Below are 22818 nucleotides of genomic sequence, written 5' to 3' on the forward strand. Positions count from 1 at the left end.
ATAATGATTTCAAAGAGGAAAGACGTAAGCGGGGTCTGACAAGGAAAACCTCTGGGGCACACGTTTCTTATTTGTTACACCAGACATCTTTCCATGAGCACATGGACAGGACCCAAGCCACTGTGTAACCTAACGAGAGAGTTTTTACCAGCGGTGCAAGTACACAGCGCGCCGACGACGGCCAGAGCCATCTAACTCCCGACCTCGACCCGGGCTTTGGTGCCCAGCCCCACGGGGGGGCGGGCGGCGTTTCCGCTCCGCGCGGCCAGGTGAGTCCACGGCGCTCCCCACTCTCTGGCTCGCGGGCGGGGCCGGAGGCGGGCCGCGGGTTGAGGGGGACCGAGATCCGGGCTCGGACTGCAGCTTCCTCCGGGCGGAGCCGCATTTGGAGCCACCCCCGCAGCCCTGCCGAGCGCGCGGAGCCTTTGCAGGCCGTGCCGCCGGGGCGCGGGCCGGTCGGGCGCGCCCCAGCCCTGCAGCTCCGGCCGGGGCGGAGGCCGCCGGACGGCGGAGATGCGGGGCGGGGGCAGGGCGCGGGGTAGGTGACTTTCTCCCGCCTGTTTCCCTGCCCCGGGGAGCAATGACATCACGCGGCCTTCTCCAGGCGCCGACACAAAGAGAGGCTCGGAGAGGCCGCCGCGGGGGGACCCGGCGGCCGCCCTGGGCCCTGGGGTGCCGCCGGTCAGGAGCGCCTGGCGCGGCCGGAGCCCTTTCAACTCCTCCTCCTCCTCTGCAGCCACCGCCGAGGTCGCCGCCCGCGCCCGCAGCCCGCAGCTGAGCCCGCGCCCGGCCGTGCCGGCCCCTTCCCATGCGGGCGGCGCGGGCCCTGGGAGGGGCGCCCGCAGCCAGCCGCGCAGCATGCACTGGGGGGTTGGCTTTGCCTCGTCCCGGCCGTGCGTGGTGGATCTGAGCTGGAACCAGAGCGTCTCCTTCTTCGGCTGGTGGGCCGGGTCCGAGGAGCCCTTCTCCTTTTATGGGGACATCATCGCTTTCCCTTTGCAGGATTACGGTGGGATCATGGCAGGGCTGGGCTCCGATCCCTGGTGGAAGAAAACACTTTACTTGACCGGGGGAGCTTTGCTGGCCGCAGCTGCGTATCTGCTCCACGAACTCCTGGTCATTAGGTGAGCCGGAGAGAGGGCCCCCGCAGGGGCGCCGGAGGGGCACCTGGCCTGGGCAGGGCTGGCGCGAGGGGGGACCCTCGGTCTCGCTGCTCAAATGCCCAGGTGACCATGGCCTTGAGGGGCAGTTTAGAGTTGACAGAATTAAACTGGTATTGGGAGGGAAAAACATGCGTCTCCCAATTTTTCGGTGCTGAAAGCAAAGTCTTTGGCAAGATCCTAAGTGCAATGTTTTACAATAACAGAATTAGGCCCTGTAGGAATACTAAGTTACACTTTTATGAAAGACCTTATTTATTTATAGAGAATAATGCTGGAACATTAACCACTAACCTTATATTTTACTTCAAGGCTAGTTCTCCATTCTGCACCCCCCTCCGGCCCCCCCCTCCCCCCGCCCCCTCCCTTCCGCCCCAGTGTTACATCCTGAAAAGGCTGAAATTGCAAAGGGTCCAGAGAGCTCTGGGCTCCTGTTAAGGCTGCATGGCCAGGTATAGTGCTGTGCAGTTTTGATGCAACCTTCACTTTCACCTGGTTCTCTGCTAATCTGTTATTTCAAGCGAAGCACCATCTTGGGGTTCACATGCTGTTGTTTTGTGAGCCATAGGAGATGTAGGACTAGCATATGGGCGTGCTTGACAAGAACAGGAGAGTCACCCAGTGCCACCAACAGTTGCATGGCTGCCTGCCGCAGAATGTTGACAGGATTTGCTTGGAAATAGCAGAAAATGGAGGCCCTGCTGTTGGCACATCCAGCCCCACAGGAGATCTTTGTTTGGGTAGGACAGTACCATAGATTACGGAGGTGGTTGTTTGGCTAATGGCTACATTAATTGACCTTTAAAATTTCTGTGTATTGGACCCTCTGTCCCTGGGAGATGACCAGAAGCAAGCAGTTTTCAGTAGCTTAGAATGTAGCCCTGTTGTAGAATCTTTTAAACATTGAGAAATGTGCCCACACTGCCTTTTTCCAGGGGGGGAGTCCTACACAATAGGTTGCAAACAAAGACAGTGACCTTTACTAGGCCTGCAGGCATTCCAGGAGGACACTGTGACAGACCAGCTCAGGTGCTGTGAGAATTTCTAGTCTCTGAGAGGGTGGGAAGTCATTTAGGTCTGGGGAAATGTATTTTCGTATTATTTAGTCATAAGTGAGAAGTTTTATTTCCATCTTACACATTGAATGCTCTCACTTAGCACAGTGCTTGAATCTACTCTAGTTGAACCAAATAAAAAAATGTGAAGTGAAATGATCTCTTTAGGATATTTTATGTTTTTGCTACCTTTAGAACTCTATGTCAAGTTAGGTTTCAAGCTATATGAAAAACTAACACATTTGTGCAGTAATTTAAACAGTAACCCCATTGTTTCTCAATTATAGTCCAGCCCAAAGCCTTTGCAGGATCCCAAACCATGTGGCTTCTCACCAGTTGGCCACTTTGTGAAGGGAGGGAAGGCACGCTTCACAGGACTGAGTCTAAACCCTGCTTAAATGACCTTGCAGAAATAGCGAGGAGCTCAGAGCTCACGCTGAGAGCAGGCCACGCCCTGGTAGGTGTGGTTGCTGGACAAAGAAGAGGCCTCTGGACAGAAATGTGTCCTTTCCCTACTTAGGAGACTGCTTGGATACTTATTTAGTTGAGGCGTGTTTAATCCTTGGTTGATTCACTTTTGTTTCTTGACAGATACTTAAATTGAGTTGGAAAATCCTGTTCTAATGCAAGTCATAAAAGTGGCTGCCCATTTCTGAGTCCTTAGTAGGGGCTCTGCATAGCAGTGCTTTACTTGTGTGATTAGATTTACTCCTCACAGCTAGCATTGGCTGTTTGATCCCCATTTTATAGGTAACGAAATTGTGGCCCAGGATGGGTAAGCAACTTGCCCAGGATCACACAGTAAGAGTAGTAGGATCCAGATTCAAATCTGGGAATGTGTGTGGGCCGAGCCAGCTCTTTTTTACCACTGCCTCCTAGAGAGTACCACTTGTGAAGTAGATTTTGATGTGGGGGAGAGGAAGAGAAATGTAGAGAACTGGGGCATAGCTCAGAGAAGACAGACCTGTGGAAGGACCTGAATTTTTGACAGCCGCTAGGGCAGCGGTTCTCAACCTGTGGGTCGCGACCCCTTTGGCAGTCAAACGACCCTTTCACAGGGGTTACCTAAGACCATCCTGCATATCAGATATTTACATTACGATTCATAACAGTATCAATATTACAGTTATGAAGTAGCAATGAAAATAATTTTATGGTTTGGTCACAACATGAGGAACTGTATTTAAAGAGCCAGAAGGTTGAGAACCACTCCTCTAGGGGCATGGAGGGATAGTGGAAAAAAAACTGAGGTTCAGAGGTTACATGATAGAGACCTCTGCTTAAAGGGAAATCGTCAGTTGTCTGTGTATTTTAGGGAAAACACTAAACAATATGAAATATGAGAAATGGACACTATACCTTGAAATGGCTATACTGTCTGAGTTCACTGGCAATCATATAGTCATCACCACCTGCTTGGATTTGCTGCTGCATAGACTTAACCTTAATCTATGGCTATGTCTCCAGAGCGGAAACTAAAGTTGACGGATGAGAATTATTTACAAAGTTTCATTAATGAGTATAACCCAAGTAGGTATTTTGGATTTTTCCCCACCACAATATTTTTAAACAAATATAGTCCCAACCCTGTGCTTTTTTCTCCCAGTGGAGGTAGCCCAGCAGCTATCTTAAATTCAATGTGGCATTTGGACATGTATTGTTTGTAAGTTGAGTGACTAAATAATGGCTTTTATTGGTAGCTCATTTGCACTTAAGGCCCATGGGCTCAGCCTGTCCTAGAAAACGTAGGCAATCAGAGCAGCCCGTGGGTCATCTGATCTCCCTAAAGAGCTCATCGGCCGTCCACAGAGGCATGTTCACTGTGGTAGCTTTCACGGTGGGAGTAGGGGCCAGTCTTGCTCTGTTCAGTGGGGCTTTGACTTATGAGTTTAATTCGTTCCGTGACGGAGCTCGTAACTCAAATTACTTGTATGTCAAATCAAAAAGTGAACTAGTGAGACACGTGATGCTGGGCTGATGTTGTGGTGTTCACTGTGATGTTCGCTGCGCCAACTAGCGGTAGAGTGTCTGAAGCTGGCTCGTAACCTGAATTTTAGCTCGCAACTCAAAGCAAAAAAATCGGCCGAGAGACGGCTCGTATCTCGAAAAACTCGTTAGTCGGGACACTCGTAAATCAAGGCTCCACTGTACAAGTATTCTCTTATACAACCCTTGTTTTAAGGGCACTTTATGAAATATTAGAGGCCTGGTGCATGACATTCGTGCACTGGGGTGGGGTCCTCAGCCCAGCCTGCGCCCTCTCGCAGTCCACGACCCCTTGGGGGATACCGCCTGCCAGCTTAGGCCCGCTCCCTGCAGACCTAAGCCGGCAGTCAGACATCCCCCAAGTGGTCCTTAGCGCTGCTGCAGAAGCGGGAGAGGCTCCTGCCACCGCTGCTGCACTCGCCAGCTGTGAGCCCAGCTTCTGGCTGAGTGGCACTCCCCCAGTGTGAGCTCACTGACCACCAGGTGGCAGCTCCTGCGTTGAGCGTCTGCCCCCTGGTGGTCAGTGCATGTCACAGCGACTGGTTGTTTGGTCGATTTGCATATTAGCCTTTGATTACATAGGATAGCTTCTGGTTTACTCTTCTTTTAATCAGTCATGTGACCTTGGATTGGAGAGTAGGCTTCTTGGTTACTGGGTTTTCTCATCTGTAAATAGGGATGATGATAGTAGCCTCTTCACAGAGTTGATGAAATGAGTTAGTATAATGTTTGACATATAGTGAGCAGACAGTAAAAGTTGGACATTAGTTGTTATAGATTTTCATCAGAAAGTTAGGCTTGAGTGGGCTGAGTCAAACTGGCTGTTTTCATATTACTAAGTGAGGAATTGTTCATTTTGGTGTAGTTGAAGTGCTTAAGAGCTTGGAAACTGGAGCTGTTAACAACTTGATCTTAAGTTGGTAGTCCTTGGGCACGTTACACCCTCTCTGAGCTTCAGTTTTGCTGTCTACTATAAAATATAAATAGGGTATAATATACTAAACTTAAACTGTAGCAATATCCCCTCTGTAGTTACTGAAATCATGTAATATACATGTATACAAAGTCATTGGCATATATATACTTGTCACATAGTTAACATCCATTCTTTTTATGACTTGGCCCATGTTAACCATTACAATTAAATTGTTCTGTCCAGTGGCTCAGGGGATTTTATATTTACCTCCTAATCTTTCAGTCCTTATATTTTTGCCTGGCTAATTTACGTAAAAATACCACTCTGTGATTTGAATTATTTGAGTGGACAAAATCAGTTAGTTTGCACCTTCTAGGAATATAGTCTAAATGGCTCCTTAATTCTGACCTCCCAGACATTTCATCTAAATGAAAACCTTTGTTTCATAGCAAATATTTTTATTCATTTGACCAATGTTTTAAAAAGGAGCCATTCTTACCTCTTTATTTTTATTTTTTTAAAAATATATTTTATTGATTTCTTACAGAGGAAGGGAGAGGGATAGAGAGTTAGAAACATTAATGAGAGAGAAACATCGATCAGCTGCCTCCTTCACACCCCCCACTGGGGATGTGCCCGCAGCCAAGGTACATGCCCTTGACCGGAATCGAACCTGGGACCCTTCAGTCTGCAGGCCGACGCTCTATCCACTGAGCCAAACCGGTTAGGGCCTTACCTCTTTAATTGGAATGGGCACTTCAGTGGTAAACTTCTCCAAAAGAGTTGTTATATTGATTGGAGATGCTGCAATAGGTGACCATCTGTGTGATGATGATATGAAGAGCTTGTCCTTGCTTGCTTAGGTAGATAGATGTACTTGAGGGATTCAGCTAGGAATGATGGAAGGGAACCAGAGCTCAGGGAAGGCCAAGGAGAAGAGTGGGTAGTGGTTAGGTAGAGTAAAAGATGGAAATTGCAGAAGGTTCCTGCGGTGTATGAGTGGAACTGTATGGAATGATGAGATTTTGTAGTGTAAGGGGGTAAGACCATATCTCTTTGAATTACAGTAAAGTCCATCCCTCCTACATATGCTTGATAGCTCACCAAATATTTATAGATATTAGTTTATTTAATTCTCAGGATAATCAATACAGACTAGGAACTCTCCTCACTCTCTCTGTGAGAGAGGAGAAGAGGGCGAGGCCAGTAGGAAGCAGGACGTGGACTTGACCCCACCTGTCCAGACTTGTTTTACTTCATGGCGGCTATTGAAAAGCTGTACCAGGGAAGTCCTCCCCACCCAAAAAAGTAGCTAAAGAAAAGGTAGATGATGTGTGGCTGAGACAGAAGAAGGGGCAAAGGTAGGGGCACTGAGATACGTGCTGTGTGGTGAAAGGTGGGACCCTGGGAAGGAGGAGAGTATGAGAGAGCCCAGAAGCCAGTTCCTCTGCTCCGCAGGTGGCAGGCCAGGTGGGGGGCAGGTAGTTTGGAAGAGGGACCAGAGTGCTCAGTGTCTCAGACGCCCTGCAGACGTGGGTCAGGGCGGAGGAAATCTGCATGCTATGCAGGGCCCTGTGGAAGAAGAGCCTGTTTCATGGTGCAGCCTCAAGAACACAGGCTCTGACTACCTGCTGCAGTCTAGCTTCTGCCACTTACTAGTGATGTGACTTCAGTTTCCTCATCCATAAAACACGGATCACAATAGCATCTACTTCGTAGGGTTATTGTGAAGGTTAAAGGAGATAATACCTGTGAAGCCCTCAAAACCGTGCCTGACCCAAAATAAGCCCAGAATATAATTTTAATCTATCCATCTTGTCTCCTGGCAGGTAAAGATAGCCAGTAAGGGGAGTAAGGGTACCTGTACCCGAAAATACTCTTCCTGTCCATAAGCTGCAGGAACCAGAAGGAGGTTGATATGGAGTTACTTTTCTGGGCCCTGGAGGTCGTGGTAATATCAGAGCTTGTAAGGTTCTTTTGTGGTTCACCAAGCTTCCACTTGCTCAGTGCCTCAGGGGGAGGTAAGCCCCAAGACAAACATCTGCTTATTCTTGAGGAGCAGCAGTCCAGCAGGGGTCTCTGAGGAACTAAGGGAACTGAATGTATAACGCGTGGATTGTTCTTTATTTCTGTTTTGGTTTTAACAGGAAACAGCAAGAGATTGACTCCAAAGATGCTATTATATTGCATCAGTTTGCAAGACCTAACAATGGTGTCCCCAGTTTATCTCCTTTCTGTTTGAAAATGGAAACTTATTTAAGGATGGCTGACTTACCCTATCAGGTACTTGTGTGCAAATTCGTTTTATTCTCATAACAGCAAAATCTGTTAGGCCGCGGTCCCTAATCTCATGTGGTGAGAGGGCTGGCACTCTTTGCTAGAGGGGGCGAGCATGAACTTTTGTAGGGTTCAGGGCCATGTTATTTTTTCTGAATAGAGTATAATTTGGTTAATAGCTTGGATAGACTGTTAATACAGGTGGGTGTAGTATTCATTGCCTGATGTGGTTTTATCCTTCAGGTTTCTATTTATTGACAGCATTAAATTTTGTCTCATGAATCCTGGGGGCAGAGCACCCAGCAGGCACCAGGGAAATGATCGCAGATCCTGTGAATTTCTCCACAGTTTCCATGTTTTGTTTGGGTGACTTTCAGGGAAACACTGGCTCATTCAGCATTGGAGAATGAACATAGGCGTGTATTTAAGGGCATACTCTGTTCTCTGAGTAATGCTTGAGCTGTGTCTCACAGATTTGACAGGTTGTGTTTTCATTGTCATTCAATTCTATGTATTTTTAAAAAATTCCCTGATGTTTTTCCTTTTCACCTAAGTTCTAGCGCCAGCCGTGGGCAAACTACGGCCCGCGGGCCGGATCTGGCCCATTTGAAATGAATAAAACTAAAAAAAAAACAAAGACTGTACCCTTTTATGTAATGATGTTTACTTTGAATTTATATTAGTTCACACAAACACTCCATCCATGCTTTTGTTCCGGCCCTCCGGTCCAGTTTAAGAACCCATTGTGACCCTTGAGTCAAAAAGTTTGCCCACCCCTGTATCTAGCCAAATGCAACTTTTTTAAGGTTTTGATTTTTGTTGCTGTTTTTTAATTTTATGGTCAGAGCAGGTGGTTTTAGTGATATTAATTCCATGGAATTTACTGACCCTTTAGCCTAGTGTATGGCTACTTTTTAAAAAAATGTATATATATATATATTTTTATTGATTTCAGAAATGAAGGGAGAGAGAGAGAGATAGAAACATCAATGATGAGAGAGAATCATTGATCAGCTGCCTCCTGCATGCCCCAGACAGGGGATTGAGTCCACAACCCGGGCATGTGCCCTGACCGGGAATTGAATCGTGACCTCCTGGTTCATAGGTCGACCCTCAACCACTGAGCCATGTCAGCTGGGCTGTTAAGACTTATTTCTAACATATTATTTAATACTTATCTCCTTACTATTACTTTGCTTTTAATATTTCTTATTTTCTGTTTTCAATTGGATAGTTAAAATTTTTTTCTTGTCATTTAAAACAAATTCTATTTTTGTTGCTGTAGTGGTTGCTCTTAAGATCCTAATTTGTGCTTATTTATCCCCATTTATTTCTGAAATGTATCCCATTGTATTTGCCCTCTACTGATACAAGTGTGTTAGCAGGTTCACATGAACCTTGGGTGTCTTCCTTCCCAGCCCTCATCCCATCTGTGTTGCTGTTGTGTAATACACTACTTCGGAATTTTTGAAATACTTTCTCTTTTTGTTTGTTTGTTTTGGTCCTTTTATAAACAGCAAGCCTTACTAAGTTATTTGACAAGCCTAATTTCCCATGTCTTATCCCACAGGATTTGTTTATCTTTTTATTGGAGTACTTCCTTGATGAGTATTTTCAGAGTGAGCCGTTCAGTGGCAATCTGTGGCTTTGCATGCCTGAGAGCTTTGTTATGTCCCCGCATTGGATAATTCTGTGATTAAAGTTTTTTCCCTTCGGTGGTTTAAAAATTATATATTTTTTTAAAAATATATTTTATTGATTTTTTTACAGAGAGGAAAGGAGAGGGATAGAGAGTTAGAAACATCGATGACAGAGAAACATCGATCAGCTGCCTCCTGCACACCCCCTACTGGGGATGTGCCTGCAACCAAGGTACATGCCCTTGACCGGAATCGAACCTGGGACCTTTCAGTCCACAGGCCGACGCTCTATCCACTGAGCCAAACCGGTTAGGGCGATATATTTTCTTTTTTATATAAAAATTTGACAATATAACTCAGTTGCTTTTTTTGCATTGGTGTTGCTATTGAAAAATCTGATGTTAATCTGACTCTCTTTCTTTTTTCCTCTGGAAACTTTTAGAGTATTTGTTTAATCTTGACATTCTTAAATTTCACTATAATGTGCCGTGGTGTGGGTCTTTAATATCTTGTTTGGTCCTTTATCAATATTTAATTTGAAATCTTTAATTTTTTTAATTCTGGGGAATTATCAGTTTTCAAGTATTTCCTTTTCTTTTTTTTTTTTGTTTTCCTTTTCTCCTTTCCTGTTCCGTGTTTTCTGAATACTGAAGGCCCTGCTTTTATTCTCTGCATCTCAGAAGGTATCCCTTCATTCTTTTCTGCTTCCTTCTGGGAGGATTCCTCTCTGGGCTTCCATTGCTCTATTCTCTCCTTGAATCGATCGTGCTATTTCTCTCATCTGTTGTGTTCAGCTTTTACATTTTTTCTTCTTAATAGTTCCCCTTGGTTTGTATTACTAATCTCTCCCACTGTCTCTTAGAGGACATTTATTCTGCTAATTAAAAATTTTTGGCCTGTCCCAATAAGTCTGCCTCCAGTTGTAGATATCCAGTCTGTTGCCCTTCTCCCATGGTGGTTGTACTCCTCTGGTGCCTAGTTATCTTGGCTTGAGATCTCCTTTCACGGGGAGGTCAGCTTCCCTGCCTGGGAATTTATACTGAGCCAGGGCTAAAGCTCAGGCTGCAGGTTGTGTACCTGGGAGGGGGTTGAACAAAGGGAAGGAGGTGAGCCCCAGGCATTCTCCAAATCAGCGTGGTCCCTCTGGTTGGCTGCCACCCCTCCCAGTGGCTCCCACAGATCAGGGCTTCACCTTTAAGCTCTTAAAAAGTAGCAGCATTAAGAGGAGGTGGTCTCCTTGGATGGAAACAGACCAGCAGGGAAGCTGGAAGGGGGGAGAGCTCACCCAGCCAAGCTTTTGGCTGCCCTGATAACAATATTCCCCCTCCACCTCCTGACTCCCGATGGCCTGTGGTTTCTGAGCCAGTGTCTCTACAGAAGAGAGAGGGGGTGGGGATCCTTCTCAGCAGACTCTGGCATGAGAGTGAGTGTCATGCTCTCAGCTTGGGAGTGCTGTTATGGGAATGTGGTAGAGTGGCACTGAATTTGGACTCTGGGGGATCTGGGAGGGCATGGGGTCTTTAAGACTGGGGCCTGAAATGCAAGGGTGAGTCTGGCGATGGAAGCAGGGACTTTCTAAGCCAGCGATGGAGGAGAAAATAGCCACAGAAACAGACCAGGCTGGGATTCTCTAAATGCAGTGGATCAGGTTTGAAGATCGCTGTTCAGCGTGGTGTTGGCAGTTGGCACTAAAGATGTATGTCACCGAGGGGTGCTGATTGGAGGAGAACGCTGTCCTGCAGCTGCCTGTCTCCGCTCCATCGTCACTCTAGACAAGCTTCCCCCTTTAGCCGTGGCAGGTTTGGGACAATGAGGGTCAGAACCTGAATCTGTGCATTGAGTGTCTGGCTGCTTCCAAGATCATGTGTGCCTTCACCTCATGAAGAGATCCTGATGTTGGCAGCCATTGCCGGCGGTCTGCCCTTCCTCTCCTGCCTCTGCCCCATCTTTACCAGCAGCCTACCTACCGACCTTTGTTCATTTTTTGGAGCAGCTGCTTTTTAGTTCGTATCACGGAAGCAGCAGGACACACACATGCCTCACTGTGAAGCCTGGAGCTCTTACAGAGCCTTTGAGAAGGGCAACGCTTACCCCCTCCCAAAATTATTGTTTCTTGTTCAGTAGAGATACATTTTTAAAAAGGGATGATAGAGGAGTGTTTTTCTTCTGTGCGGTCTCTGTGGGAAATAAATGGAGGGGTGTTCAGCATGGGGCAGAGATCTGGGTGGAAGGAAAGTGGTTCTGTGGTTTAGAAGGGGGTGTGCCTGCCTGAGTGCCTCGAGGCCCAAGTGCCATCAGCAAGGGTTTGTGACGCCTGCGGTGCCTGGGAAGTGATGGTGGGAAGTGCCCATTTCTCAGAGGATCAGTAGAGAGGTTTGTCCTATTCCCAGGGGCTCCACCCTCGGCCCCTTCTTTGCCCTTTGCCTTTTAAAAAAATATTAAAATACCATGTTCCTAAGAGCATGACTTTATATTGAAACTTTTCTATTTTTTAACCTAAGGGAGACTGGAATAAATATTTAATGACCATTAACAGGCACTCACAAAGCTTTTTTTTTTTAAAAAAGCTTGTTGTATTGGTCATAGTTATTATCTTTTTAAAATCAAGATATAAATATCAATAGGTCAATTTTAAAAAGTTTTCATTTTGTAATAATTAAAGATTCATGGGAATTTGCAAAACATGTATAGGGAGATCCCACAGATATGGGTAATAAAAGAAAGAAAATAGCCGAAACCGGTTTGGCTCAGTGGATAGAGCGTCGGCCTGCGGACTGAAGGGTCCCAGGTTCGATTCTGGTCAAGGGCATGTACCTGGGTTGCGGGCACATCCCCAGTAGGAGATGTGCAGGAGGCAGCTGATCGATGTTTCTAACTCTATCTCTCTCCCTTCCTCTCTGTAAAAAAAATCAATAAAATATATTTAAAAAAAGAAAGAAGAAGGAAAGAAAGAAAGAAAATAGCTTTAGCATTTTTTCTGATTACATGTATTTGACATATGGTCCTTATAAGGATTTCAAACAGTGCAAAAAGTATAAGTGGAAAAGGGAAATCACCTGCCGTCCTACTAGCTAGAGATTGCTGTCACTGATATTGTTGACCATCCTTCCATTCATTTCTCTAGACCAGTGGTTCTCAACCTTCCTAATGCCGTGACCTTTTAATACAGTTCCTCATGTTGTGGTGACCCCCAACCATAAAATTATTTTTGTTGCTACTTCATAACTGTAATTGTGCTACTCTTATGAATAGTAATGTAAATATCTGATATGCAGGATGTATTTTCATTGCTTGCGACCCACAGGTTGAGAACTGCTGCTCTAGACATACGTGAAGACACCTACATCATTTGACATAGCTGACTGTATAAGAAGCTTGTATTTCACACAATAATTCTTTTAAAATAGATAATGGCTTCTTTGGAACTCACTGCTCTGGCTCTCAGTTTTAACTTTTGATTTTTTAAAATTTGCTGATCTTGCCTTTTTTCTTCCATTTATTTATTTATTTAAACATTTTTAATAGAAATTATTGGGATGGCATCCCAATCTTCAAAAAATTTTCTAAGCTACAGACAAGTTAAAAGGATAATAGAGTGAACACCCATATGCCCTTCACCTGGATTCACCAGTTGTTGACATGCTGCTTTTTTGCTTTATTTCTCTTTATACATACCTTATGGACAATTTTTTTCTTTTCAGTTTGTCTGTATTTGCCACAATCTTTTAAAGCAGAACGTGACTCAAGCATTTCTAACTTGCTCTGAGTTACTTTCAAACGGCTTTACAACATCCCTAGGTTGGCTTGTAATTTTGCCATGCGAAACAATACTTTTCTTTGGAGACAAGCCCTATGGATAGTTGCTCTCATCAAGTTGGTCAGCTTAGCATACTGATTTCTAGAGGCCATGTATGCAGCTGGTAACTACAGGGGATGTTAGGCTTAAAAAGTAGATCCTAGGGAATGAGAGTTGTTTTAAGCATGTATCTCAGAACACTTTAGCAACAAAAGATTTGGTCTACTTAGGAATCCACTTGAGAGATAAACACGTTAGACCACAAAGCTAACAAACATTAGCCTACATGTATCTTACAACAAACATAACCCCATTCTGTTAAAACATACTTTATGGACAATTTTTTTAATGAACCATTTGAGAATAGGCAGCAGAAATCATAACACTTTATCCCTCACTATTTCAGTGTGTATCTCCAAAAAATGAGGATATTCTTTTATAAAATTATAATAGATATTACATTATTGTATCATATATAATATAATAATAGCTGCATGGATTTTTTCAGTGAGTTATAACCCACAGAAGTTGCTCAAGTTACTTCAAATTTAGTTGGTGGGAGACCTTTCAAGATAGTTGCAAAGCCTCGGGGAATATAATAGACTAGAGGTCCAGTGCACAAGATTTGTGCACAGGTAGGGTCCCTAGCGGCTGCTGGCTACCAGTTGGGGCCTCCTTTCCCCTGCTGCTGGCTGCTGGCTGGGGCCTCCCTTCGTTTATGCTGCCCCCTGGTGGTCAGCATACGTCATAGCAAGTGATCTCCCGAGGGGACACTTTGCGTATTAGGCTTTTATATATATAGATGTAAATTTAGCTGAAAATTTGGGGCATCATGACTGTGTAGCAAATCAGAATGACAAAATTTGGGGTGAAAGCACTTTGATACTTCATGTGCATTTGGTTCTAGCAATTGTTATTATACTGTCCTCATTCTTTAGAGAAGGAAAATGAGGCCCAGGGAGGATTAGGGAGATGCAGGGAGGTCCAAGGTCACACAGTGAATAAATGATGGAGCCAGATTTTTATGCCAAAGCCTATAGCTTTCACTGCTGTGCTAATAATGCAGTGTGAATGTAGATATATTAACCTCACCAGGGACAGACTTACAGGGAAAACATAAGCTTGAGAAAAATGTAGAGAGTTTACCTCTTCATCTTTCTTCCCAAAATTGCTTTCAGAAACTATCCTCAGTGGGTCAGTCAGACTCCAATTGCTTAAATAAAAGTAGGCCAAGAGTTCTTTAATATATTTATGGAATTTAAGGGAAAAAAAAAAAATATATATATATATATATATCCTATCTAATAATAGAGAAACATGGTAATTAACCATAACTTCGCTACACTTCCCATTGGCTAATCAGCAAGATATGCAAATTAACTGCCAACCAAGATGGCGGCCGGCAGCCAAGCAGCTGAAGCGAACAGGAGGCTTGCTTGCTCCAGTGATAGAGGAAGCCAAGGTTCCCCGCCTGCCGCTGCCGACCTCTGAGCTGCAGTCTAAGAAACAATGTTGCAATTATAGAAGGTAAATAAACCCCAGAAACCTGCGTTCAGCCGTCAGAGCTGGAGCGAGTAGGACCGCAGCAGTGTTACAATTATAGAAACCAAACAAACCCAGATACCTACTTTTAGCAGCCGAGGTCTCAGAGCTGGAGCCGAGCCCCAGAGCTAAAGCCAGCTCTCAGCTCCAGTGACAGCCACAGAAGGTAAATAAATCCCAGAATAAAAAAGAACAAACAGAAAAAAAGGAGCGGTTGGGAGCTTCAGTCACCGCCAGCCTGAAAACGGCCCTCAGCCCCTCACCCAGATTGGCCAGGCACCCCAGTGGGGACCCCCACCCTGAAGGGGGTGTGACCAGCTGCAAACAGCCATCATCCCCTCATCCAGGCTGGCCAGGCACCCAAGTGGGACCCCCACCCTGAAGGGGATGTGACCAGCTGCAAACAGCCATCATCCCCTCATCCAGGCTGGCCAGGCACCCAAGTGGGACCCCCACCCTGAAGGGGGTGTGACCAGCTGCAAACAGCCATCATCCCCTCATCCAGGCTGGCCAGGCACCCAAGTGGGACCCCCACCCTGAAGGGGATGTGACCAGCTGCAAACAGTCATCATCCCCTCATCTAGGCTGGCCAGGCACCCAAGCGGGACCCCCACCCTGATCCAGGACACCCTTCAGGGCAAACCAGCCGGCCCCCACCTGTGCACCAGGCCTCTATCCTATATAGTAAAAGGATAATATGCAAACTGACCCTAACAGCAAAAAGACTGGGAATGACTGGTCACTATGACACACACTGACCACCAGGGGGCAGATGCTCAATGCAGGAGCTGCCCTCTGGTGGTCAGGGCACTCTTACATGGGAGGAGCTCTGTTCAGCCACAAGCCAGGCTGATGGCTGCCAATACAGCGGTGGTGGTGGGAGCCTCTCCTGCCTCCTCAGCAGCGCTAAGGATGTCCAACTGCAGCTTAGGTCTACTCCCTGCTGGCAAGTTGGCATCCCCCGAGGGCTGCTGGGCTGCCAGAGGGATGTCTGATTGCCATCTTAGGCCCAATCCCCCGGGGAGCGGGCCTAAGCCAGCAGGTAGTCGTCCCCTGAGGGGTCCCAGAGTGCAAGAGGGCACAGGCTGGGCTGAAGGGCTCCCCCCTGGGTGCCAAATTTTTGTGCACCGGGCCTTTAGTGTATATATATATATATATATATTTTATTTTAAAAGTAATATAACCACATTTAGAAATTTGAAATGCATGGAAAAGACCACCTGCATCTACCCATAGTCTTGCAGGTTGTTCACTGCATAGCAATACCTGGCAAACAATTGGGAGCAGGGAGGACTTGCCAGGCTGTGAACCCTTGCATAGTCTGTATCCACCAGAGGAGGTTCTGTTTTCCTAGTTTCCCAAAAGCAATATGGCTGTCAGCAGCCCCATTAACTCCCCTTTTTCCAGGCTGGGCCCAGAATGAATTTCTTTAGAATAAGCAATAAGATCAAGTATCGATACCTAGAGACAGAGACCAGTTAAACCTGCTCTGGTTTTTAGCCTTCAAAAAAGGTGATATATCCTCAGAGGTCTGAGAAGCCTGGGACCCTCAAACGTAGTCCACACCCAGTCCTTGTGGGCACAAATGGGCAACTGCCTTTAAGGACCATGATTTCTAGCCATAACCCTGTTATCTCATTGGAAGCCAATTCAGTGGTCATACATACCACATACAACATACAAGCGTAATTTTTAGACACGGAGAGACTTGACTTAAAAATTTTGTAACATTCTATATTTTTTATCCCTTCTGGTGAGATGTGCTGTTTGGTTTTTGGGAAAGGCACACACAGATCTTGGTGTGATTTAGGTAAGAACAATTAGAGCAATAATCATCTTCGTTAAACCCAATAATTTCTGACACAAAAAACCCTCAAATGGTAATTTTTTTTTCCTTGGAAAACTTTGGTTTCTAGTCTAAGATTTGACCGGGGTCTCCTAGAAGGAGGCCCTCAGAGTTTGCTGTCATCCAAGCACAAGGAAGGATCTTGTGCAGGACTTGATGGGTGTGGTTACGTAGGTTTAACTCTATTTCTCTAGGAGGTAATGAGGGTAAGTGGGTGCTCCTAAAGCAGAGGTGGGCAGGCTACAGGCCTGGGGGCCAAAGTCAAAGGAGGAAGAATATTTTGTATTACATTACATTCACATTTCAGTGAACAACTTTTTTTTTTCTTTTTTTTTAAAATATATATTTTATTGATTTTTTACAGATAGGAAGGGAGAGAGATAGAGAGTTAGAAACATCGATGAGAGAGAATCATCGATCAGCTGCCTCCTGCACATCTCCTACTGGGGATATGCCCGCAACCCAGGTACATGCCCTTGACCAGAATCGAACCTGGCACTTCTCAGTCCGCAGGCCAATGCTCTATCCACTGAGCCAAACCGGTTTCGGCAGTGAACAACTTTTTATTGCTACTCATATTCATTTATGTGTTGTCTATGGCTGCTTTTGAGCTACGACTGCAATGTTGAGTTGTTGCCGGGAGCCAGTCCATGCTTGCTGTTTCAAGGGACCTGGCATATATGGCATACTGTTCTTAATATGTTTGCTCACCTTCTTGGCGCTATGTGTTTTAACCAAGGTCTCTGAGAAAGGTTGTTTCCCCAGGTAGGGATTTTCCCCTGGAGTTAGGGAGGGAATAAAACCTCTTAACTAGTGCCAGGTGGGTAATTAATCACTTTACGAACAATCATGCTTAAGCTACATAATCTTTACTCCCTGGAATGGAGATAAGAAACGCCCTAACCTTTGTAATAGAGATTGATAGGATTGAATCAACTGGTATAAATACAGATGTAATAAGACAGCAAGACACAGAACTTAGAATACGGAACCAAGAGAGCCAGAACTTAGAACACAGAACTTAGAACACAGAACTTAGAACACAGAACTTAGAACACAGAACTTAGAATACGGAACCAAGAGAGACAGAACCTAGGCACAGAACCTACACAGAACGTTCTCTAGAGACAGAAGAACTTCGCTGGAGAGAACATGGCAAAAGATCCTGGACAGAAACTGGCCTCAGAACCTAGAGACAGCACCTAGCGAGAGAACATGGCAAAAGATCCTGGAGTGAACCTGACTACAGAAATTGGCAAGAGAACCTGACTAGAACCTGGTGACTGAACCTGGCTGGAGAGCCTAACAAGAGAACATGGACACAGAACCTGGCTGGAGATCCAAAGCAGAACTTCGCTGGAGATCCAGACCAGAACTTGGCTGGAGATCCTGGCTAGAGATCCTGGCTAGGCTGCTGATCAACTGAACGCTGTCTCCGTGTGCTTCCTTCTTCGCCGACTCCGTCCACAACTTTGGGGACCCCTGGACCTGCTGGGGTTGGACCCCGGCAAGTTGTGACAGAGACCATATGGGCTGCCTAAAATTTACTATCGGGCCCTTTACAGAAAAAGTGTGCTGACCCTACTTTAGAGAAGCAGTTTAAAGATGTGGAGGTCTGATATATTTAAAATTCACCCAATGCAACATTTTTAAATAAACAACATTATTGAGATATAATTGGCATGCTATAAACTGCACATATTTAAAATGTGTAATTTGGTAAATTTTGGCATATGTGAATATTCATGAAAACTCACCATAATCAAGATAGTGATGTATCCATTACCCACAACATTTCTTTTTGCCTTCTTGTAATCCTGTTGTCCTGTCACTTCCTGTCCCCTATCCTCCTGAGTAAATACTGATCAGCTTTCTGTCACTATGGATCAGTGTGAATTCTCTAGAGTTTTATCAAATGGAATCCTACAGTAAGTACTGTTTTTTTGGTCTGACTTCTTTCACTTAGCAGCGTTATTTTGAGATTCACCCGTGTTAATGAGTATATCAGTAGTTCATTCCTTTTTATTGTAAGGTTATACCAGAATTTGCTTATTCATTTACCTCTTGATGAGCTTTTGCTTTCCCCCCTGTGTTGGACAATTGCAAATAAAGCTTCTATGAACATTTGTGTACAAGCCTTTGCATGAATATATGCTTTCTTTTTGTTTGGCTCTCTCTCTCTCAACAATAAGCTAGAGCCCATGATAAAATCAGTTGGAGAAAAGCAGTATCTTCATGTGCAGTAAATCTTGTGCGTGTGTTTTTTTTTCCCAAGAGTAACCATTTATTCTCTTTAAGATTTTATATGCTGAGTACACTCACTTGAGTAGTATAGTCACCATCAAATATACAGTTGAGATGTTTGTTTCTGTTAATCACACAGTGAAATTTAAATAAAACACTGCTTTTCTCTTTTTAAACGTTACTCTGCTTAGAACTATTTTGGTGGAAAACTCTCTGCTCAAGGGAAAATGCCTTGGATTGAATATAATCATGAAAAAGTTTCTGGCACAGAATTCATAATTGACTTTCTGGAGGAGAAGCTTGGAGTGAACTTAAACAAGAACCTGGGGCCTCAGGAAAGAGCCATCTCCAGGGCGGTGACCAAGATGGTGGAGGAGCACTTCTACTGGTGAGTGCCCGGTGCTGGCGGTGCCCAGCCTGCCCCCCCCTTTCAGTCAGCCAAGTTCTCGGTCACTTTTCAGATACTCCCCAAACCACTCCGTTTGAAAAGAAAACTTTGCAAAAGTTTTCTGCATTCTGGCTGGCTTAGGGGTCAAACTTATGACTGTTAAGTTTCTAGAACATTTTCTGTAGGTGCCCAGCTAGTACCCGTCTTAGGCTTTGTGTGACACATGTCTCTGTAGAAACTACAGTTGGCCCTTGAACAACGTGGGGATTAGAGGCACCCACGCCCTACAAAGTTGCAAATCCGCATGTAACCTTTGACTCCCCCAAAACGTAACTACAACTAATAGCCTACGGTTGACCTTGCCCGAGAACATGAACAGTCAATGAACACACATTTTGTATGTTATATCTATTATATACTATTATATTTTTACAATAAAGTAAGCTAGAGAAAAGGAAATGTATTAAGAAAATCATAAGGGAGAGAAAATACATTTATATTATTGTACACGTTTATTGAAAAAATCCACGCATAAGTGGACCCATGCAGTTCAAACCCATGTTGTTCAAGGGCCAGCTGTACTGAACTGTGCCCTGATGTTGAAGTAGAAAAGTGGCCATAGATGATATGCAAATGAATAAGCATGACTCTGTCTCCATAAAAGCACTGAAATTTAAATTTCACTTAATGCAAAATATTTATTTTTTTGATTTTTTTTTGCCTCAACTATTTTAAAATGTAAATTTGTTAGCCTATGGGCTATAGTTGTCTGACCCCTGATCTGGACTGGAACTCACTAAGGTGAGGGAGATATTTTAATAGACTGGGCTCTTCACCAATACAAACTGTTGCATTAAAATAATATTCATCAGACACCCAGAGTAGAGAACAGGAAACAAAGTCAGGATACAAGTCTTAGGTGAAATAAATTACACAAGTTTGTAGGATTGTTGTCAGTTCTCCTTAGAGGACAAGAGCGTCTCTGTGCTCAGCAGGAAAGCATGCTACCCTCTCTGCCCCGACTGCCTGGCTGCTGGCCTGTGTTCCCCTAGTCTGAAGCATCACACACACTGCACTGTGCGCTGGCTCGTTCTGCACTGGCCTTGTGCTGGCTGCGACACTGAGCGAGTTACACAGACCTTCTTGTAAACAGTTCTTCTTGTTTTATTGTCATCTGTTTTTTTAAAAAATTCTTTTTTTTTCATCCATTTTTTGGAAGTCGGAACACCTTTCCCTACCCCAGTAGATAAGTTTTCTGTCTGATTTCTGCAAATGTTATCTTGTTCCAAAGATGTAATTAAGTATTATTAAGGCCACTTTTGGGCATTAATTGTTATTCCTGGGCCAGTAGCTCACCCAGTAGCGTTTCCCTCCTGCACTGGGAGATACACTCGGTGCGGAGTTGACTCTGGAAGGCTCTTCCTCATCACCTTCCTATTTCATCCGTTCAGCTCTCTTTCTAACTAGAAAACTTGTTCTAGCTCTTGGATCTTAAGTGCCTTTCTAGTTTTCTTTTCCTCTTTCTACTTTCAGTTCCTGCCCAGTTTATTGCAGGGCTGACCTGAAGCACCACTTCAGAAGGGGTGGGAGCAAGGCGGGAGGCAGTAGCGGTGCAGGTAGGCGTGGGAGTAATCACAGGCTGGGTTCCAGGATGAACCCGTGCCTTTCCTTAGAGTAACACCTGTCCAGAACTGCTGGACTTCCCATTTCAGAGTGCAGGGTTCTGCGGTTAGGACCAAAATGCATGCCATGCGTAGCCTCAGGGAGTAGCCTGTAGGACAGAGCCTGTCTTACCTACTTGCCAGGGTCCAGGCCCTACTTTGTGGCACTGAGGGAAATGAAGAACCAGCACAGGGCCGCACTGACCCCTCTGCGTTCCTTTGATGTGGCCCTCCAAAGCCCACTTCGTTTGACTGATGGGCCCTAAAAGAGCTAGCACTTTGTTAGCTGCCTGAAAAGAAGCTGGAAGCCTTACATTGGTCAGTAGTTTTGTTACAACTCTTTGATTTCTTCTTTTTTAAAAAATATATTTTATTGATTTTTTACAGAGAGGAAGGGAGAGGGATAGAGAGTTAGAAACATCGATGAGAGAGAAACATCAACCAGCTGCCTCCTGCACACTCTCTACTGGGGATGTGCCCACAACCAAGGTACATGCCCTTGACTGGAATCGAACCCGGGACCCTTCAGTCCGTAGGCTAATGCTCTATCCATTGAGCCAAACTGGTTAGGGCACAACTCTTTGATTTCTGTAGTGGTTCATAAAATTTATATTTCGGTTAGAAAATATATATATTTTTTGTTTTGTTAATATTCATCTGAGGATATTTTTTCCATTGATTTTTTTAGAGAGTGGAAAGGAGGGAGGAAGGAGGAGAGAGAGAGAAAGGTAGAGAGAGAGAAACATTGATGTGAGAGTGATACATCAATTGGTTGCCTTCTGCACAACCTCGTCTGGGCTGGGATCTAACCTGCAATCCTGGTACGTTTGTGCCCTTGACTGGACATTGAACCTATCACCCTTCGGTGTGCAGGCTGCCCCTCTATCCACTGAGCCACACTGGCGAGGGTTAGAAAGGCTTTTATCCAGAAAGTTTCCCAAGTACCACTTGCCACTGCTTCGTGCTATGAGTGTATGGACATATTTACTTCATGGTAGAAGTTCATCTTCTGCCCTTCCCTCCCCCCCTCTCTCTACAAGGGCCCCTGCTAATGCTTGCTGGGGGTGGGGTGTGGTGGGGAGGGAAGGGTGCTTGTGGAAGGGGTGGGAGGGAGAGATGGGAGATGCTATCCTGGTAGGAAACTACCTTAATTTTACTGACCACAAACTTCCAAATGCTTGAATCATACATAGATTCTTTTTTCTTTTTAATCAGAAAAATACTTTTTTGGGTTAGCCAATATTTCCCATTTGTGTCTCCTCAAGGGTTATTTTGAGGAAGAAATAGTTAAGGTGGAAGGCCATGTCTTGATTGAGATGCGAATATACAGTGAATTTTTAAAAAGGAAAATCCTAATTCCTCCAATTCCCTTAAGTCCCTAGTAGCAGAAGGAAAAACAGACCTTCCTCTGTTTCATAAGCTTTCCAGACCTTTAGCCAACTTCTTGCTTTGGGAGATGTTGAGCAGCCTTTCCTGAAAGCTCTAAATCCCAGTGGAGAAAAGACCTTGTCCCCACTCATGATGAGAAAATGCGTGACACAGAGAATCCGTGGATTCTGCACCATTGGGCTCCTCTCCTTCCCATTTTGTAGTCTCAGAGGCAAAACACCAAGCGTGCACCCGTAGAAACTGGGGCCAGCATAGGGGACTATAGTATGTAGGGAACGATTAGGATATCCGGGTAGAGGGAACAGCCTCTGCAAATGTTTAGAGGCACAAAAGGGGGGTTTGGGAGGCACATGGAATTCTGTATGGTGCCGCATGGGAGGCAGTGCAGGGGGTAGGTCAGACTGTGGGAGGGGGCTGGTGTGTCAAGCAAAAGAGCTATGGGAAGTTAATGAATGACCCTGAGAAGCATTGTCATTCTGATACATGATCAGATTTGTGTTTTAGGAAGCTCTTTGTGGTAAAGGGATTTCTGGAGGGCCTTGAGGAGATGTCAGGAGACCTGCTAGGAGGGTTCTGTCCTCAGGGTTGAGAATGATGAAGGGCTGAACCCCAGTGTTAACTGAGTTGGAGGAGAGAGTGAATTCCCGGGGTGACTGGTGGTCGGAGTGAGGGATGGGAGCAGTGAGGAATGAGTAGCTCCCGAGCTTCTTTCTGGCTCAGGTGAGGAGAAGCAGGTTGGAAGGGAAGGAAGACGAGTCCAGAGTGGAAGCGTTGGTTTTCGGTTCCTGAGAATCTCTCATGAGGGTCCCTGGATCTCAGGACAGAGGTCTGGGCTGGATGTGGATTTGGGAGTCATCAGTTTGAAATCATGGGTGGGAAGTAGATCACTCCATGAGTGAGAATGATGGAAGGAGTAAA

General features: G+C 45.2%; 1 protein-coding gene across 2 annotated transcripts in view; it reads left to right on the top strand.

The window, feature by feature from the left end:
- The first annotated feature begins 369 nt into the window (after positions 1 to 369).
- FAXC (failed axon connections homolog, metaxin like GST domain containing) overlaps positions 370 to 22818 on the top strand; it is a 58197-nt gene continuing 35748 nt past the window's right edge. Inside the window, exons 1-4 of one of the 2 annotated variants that reach the window (XM_036318000.1) lie at positions 372 to 538; positions 1003 to 1124; positions 7265 to 7400; positions 18654 to 18850. In XM_036318000.1, coding sequence (XP_036173893.1) covers positions 1018 to 1124; positions 7265 to 7400; positions 18654 to 18850 — 440 coding nt within the window. In that variant the 5' untranslated portion in view covers positions 372 to 538; positions 1003 to 1017. Of the gene's footprint in view, positions 1125 to 7264; positions 7401 to 18653; positions 18851 to 22818 lie in introns of both variants that reach the window. The other variant, XM_036317999.1, reaches the window with a different exon arrangement.

The sequence above is a fragment of the Myotis myotis genome, unplaced genomic scaffold, assembly GCF_014108235.1.
Source record: "Myotis myotis isolate mMyoMyo1 unplaced genomic scaffold, mMyoMyo1.p scaffold_m19_p_7, whole genome shotgun sequence".
Classification (NCBI taxonomy): Eukaryota; Metazoa; Chordata; class Mammalia; order Chiroptera; family Vespertilionidae; genus Myotis; species Myotis myotis.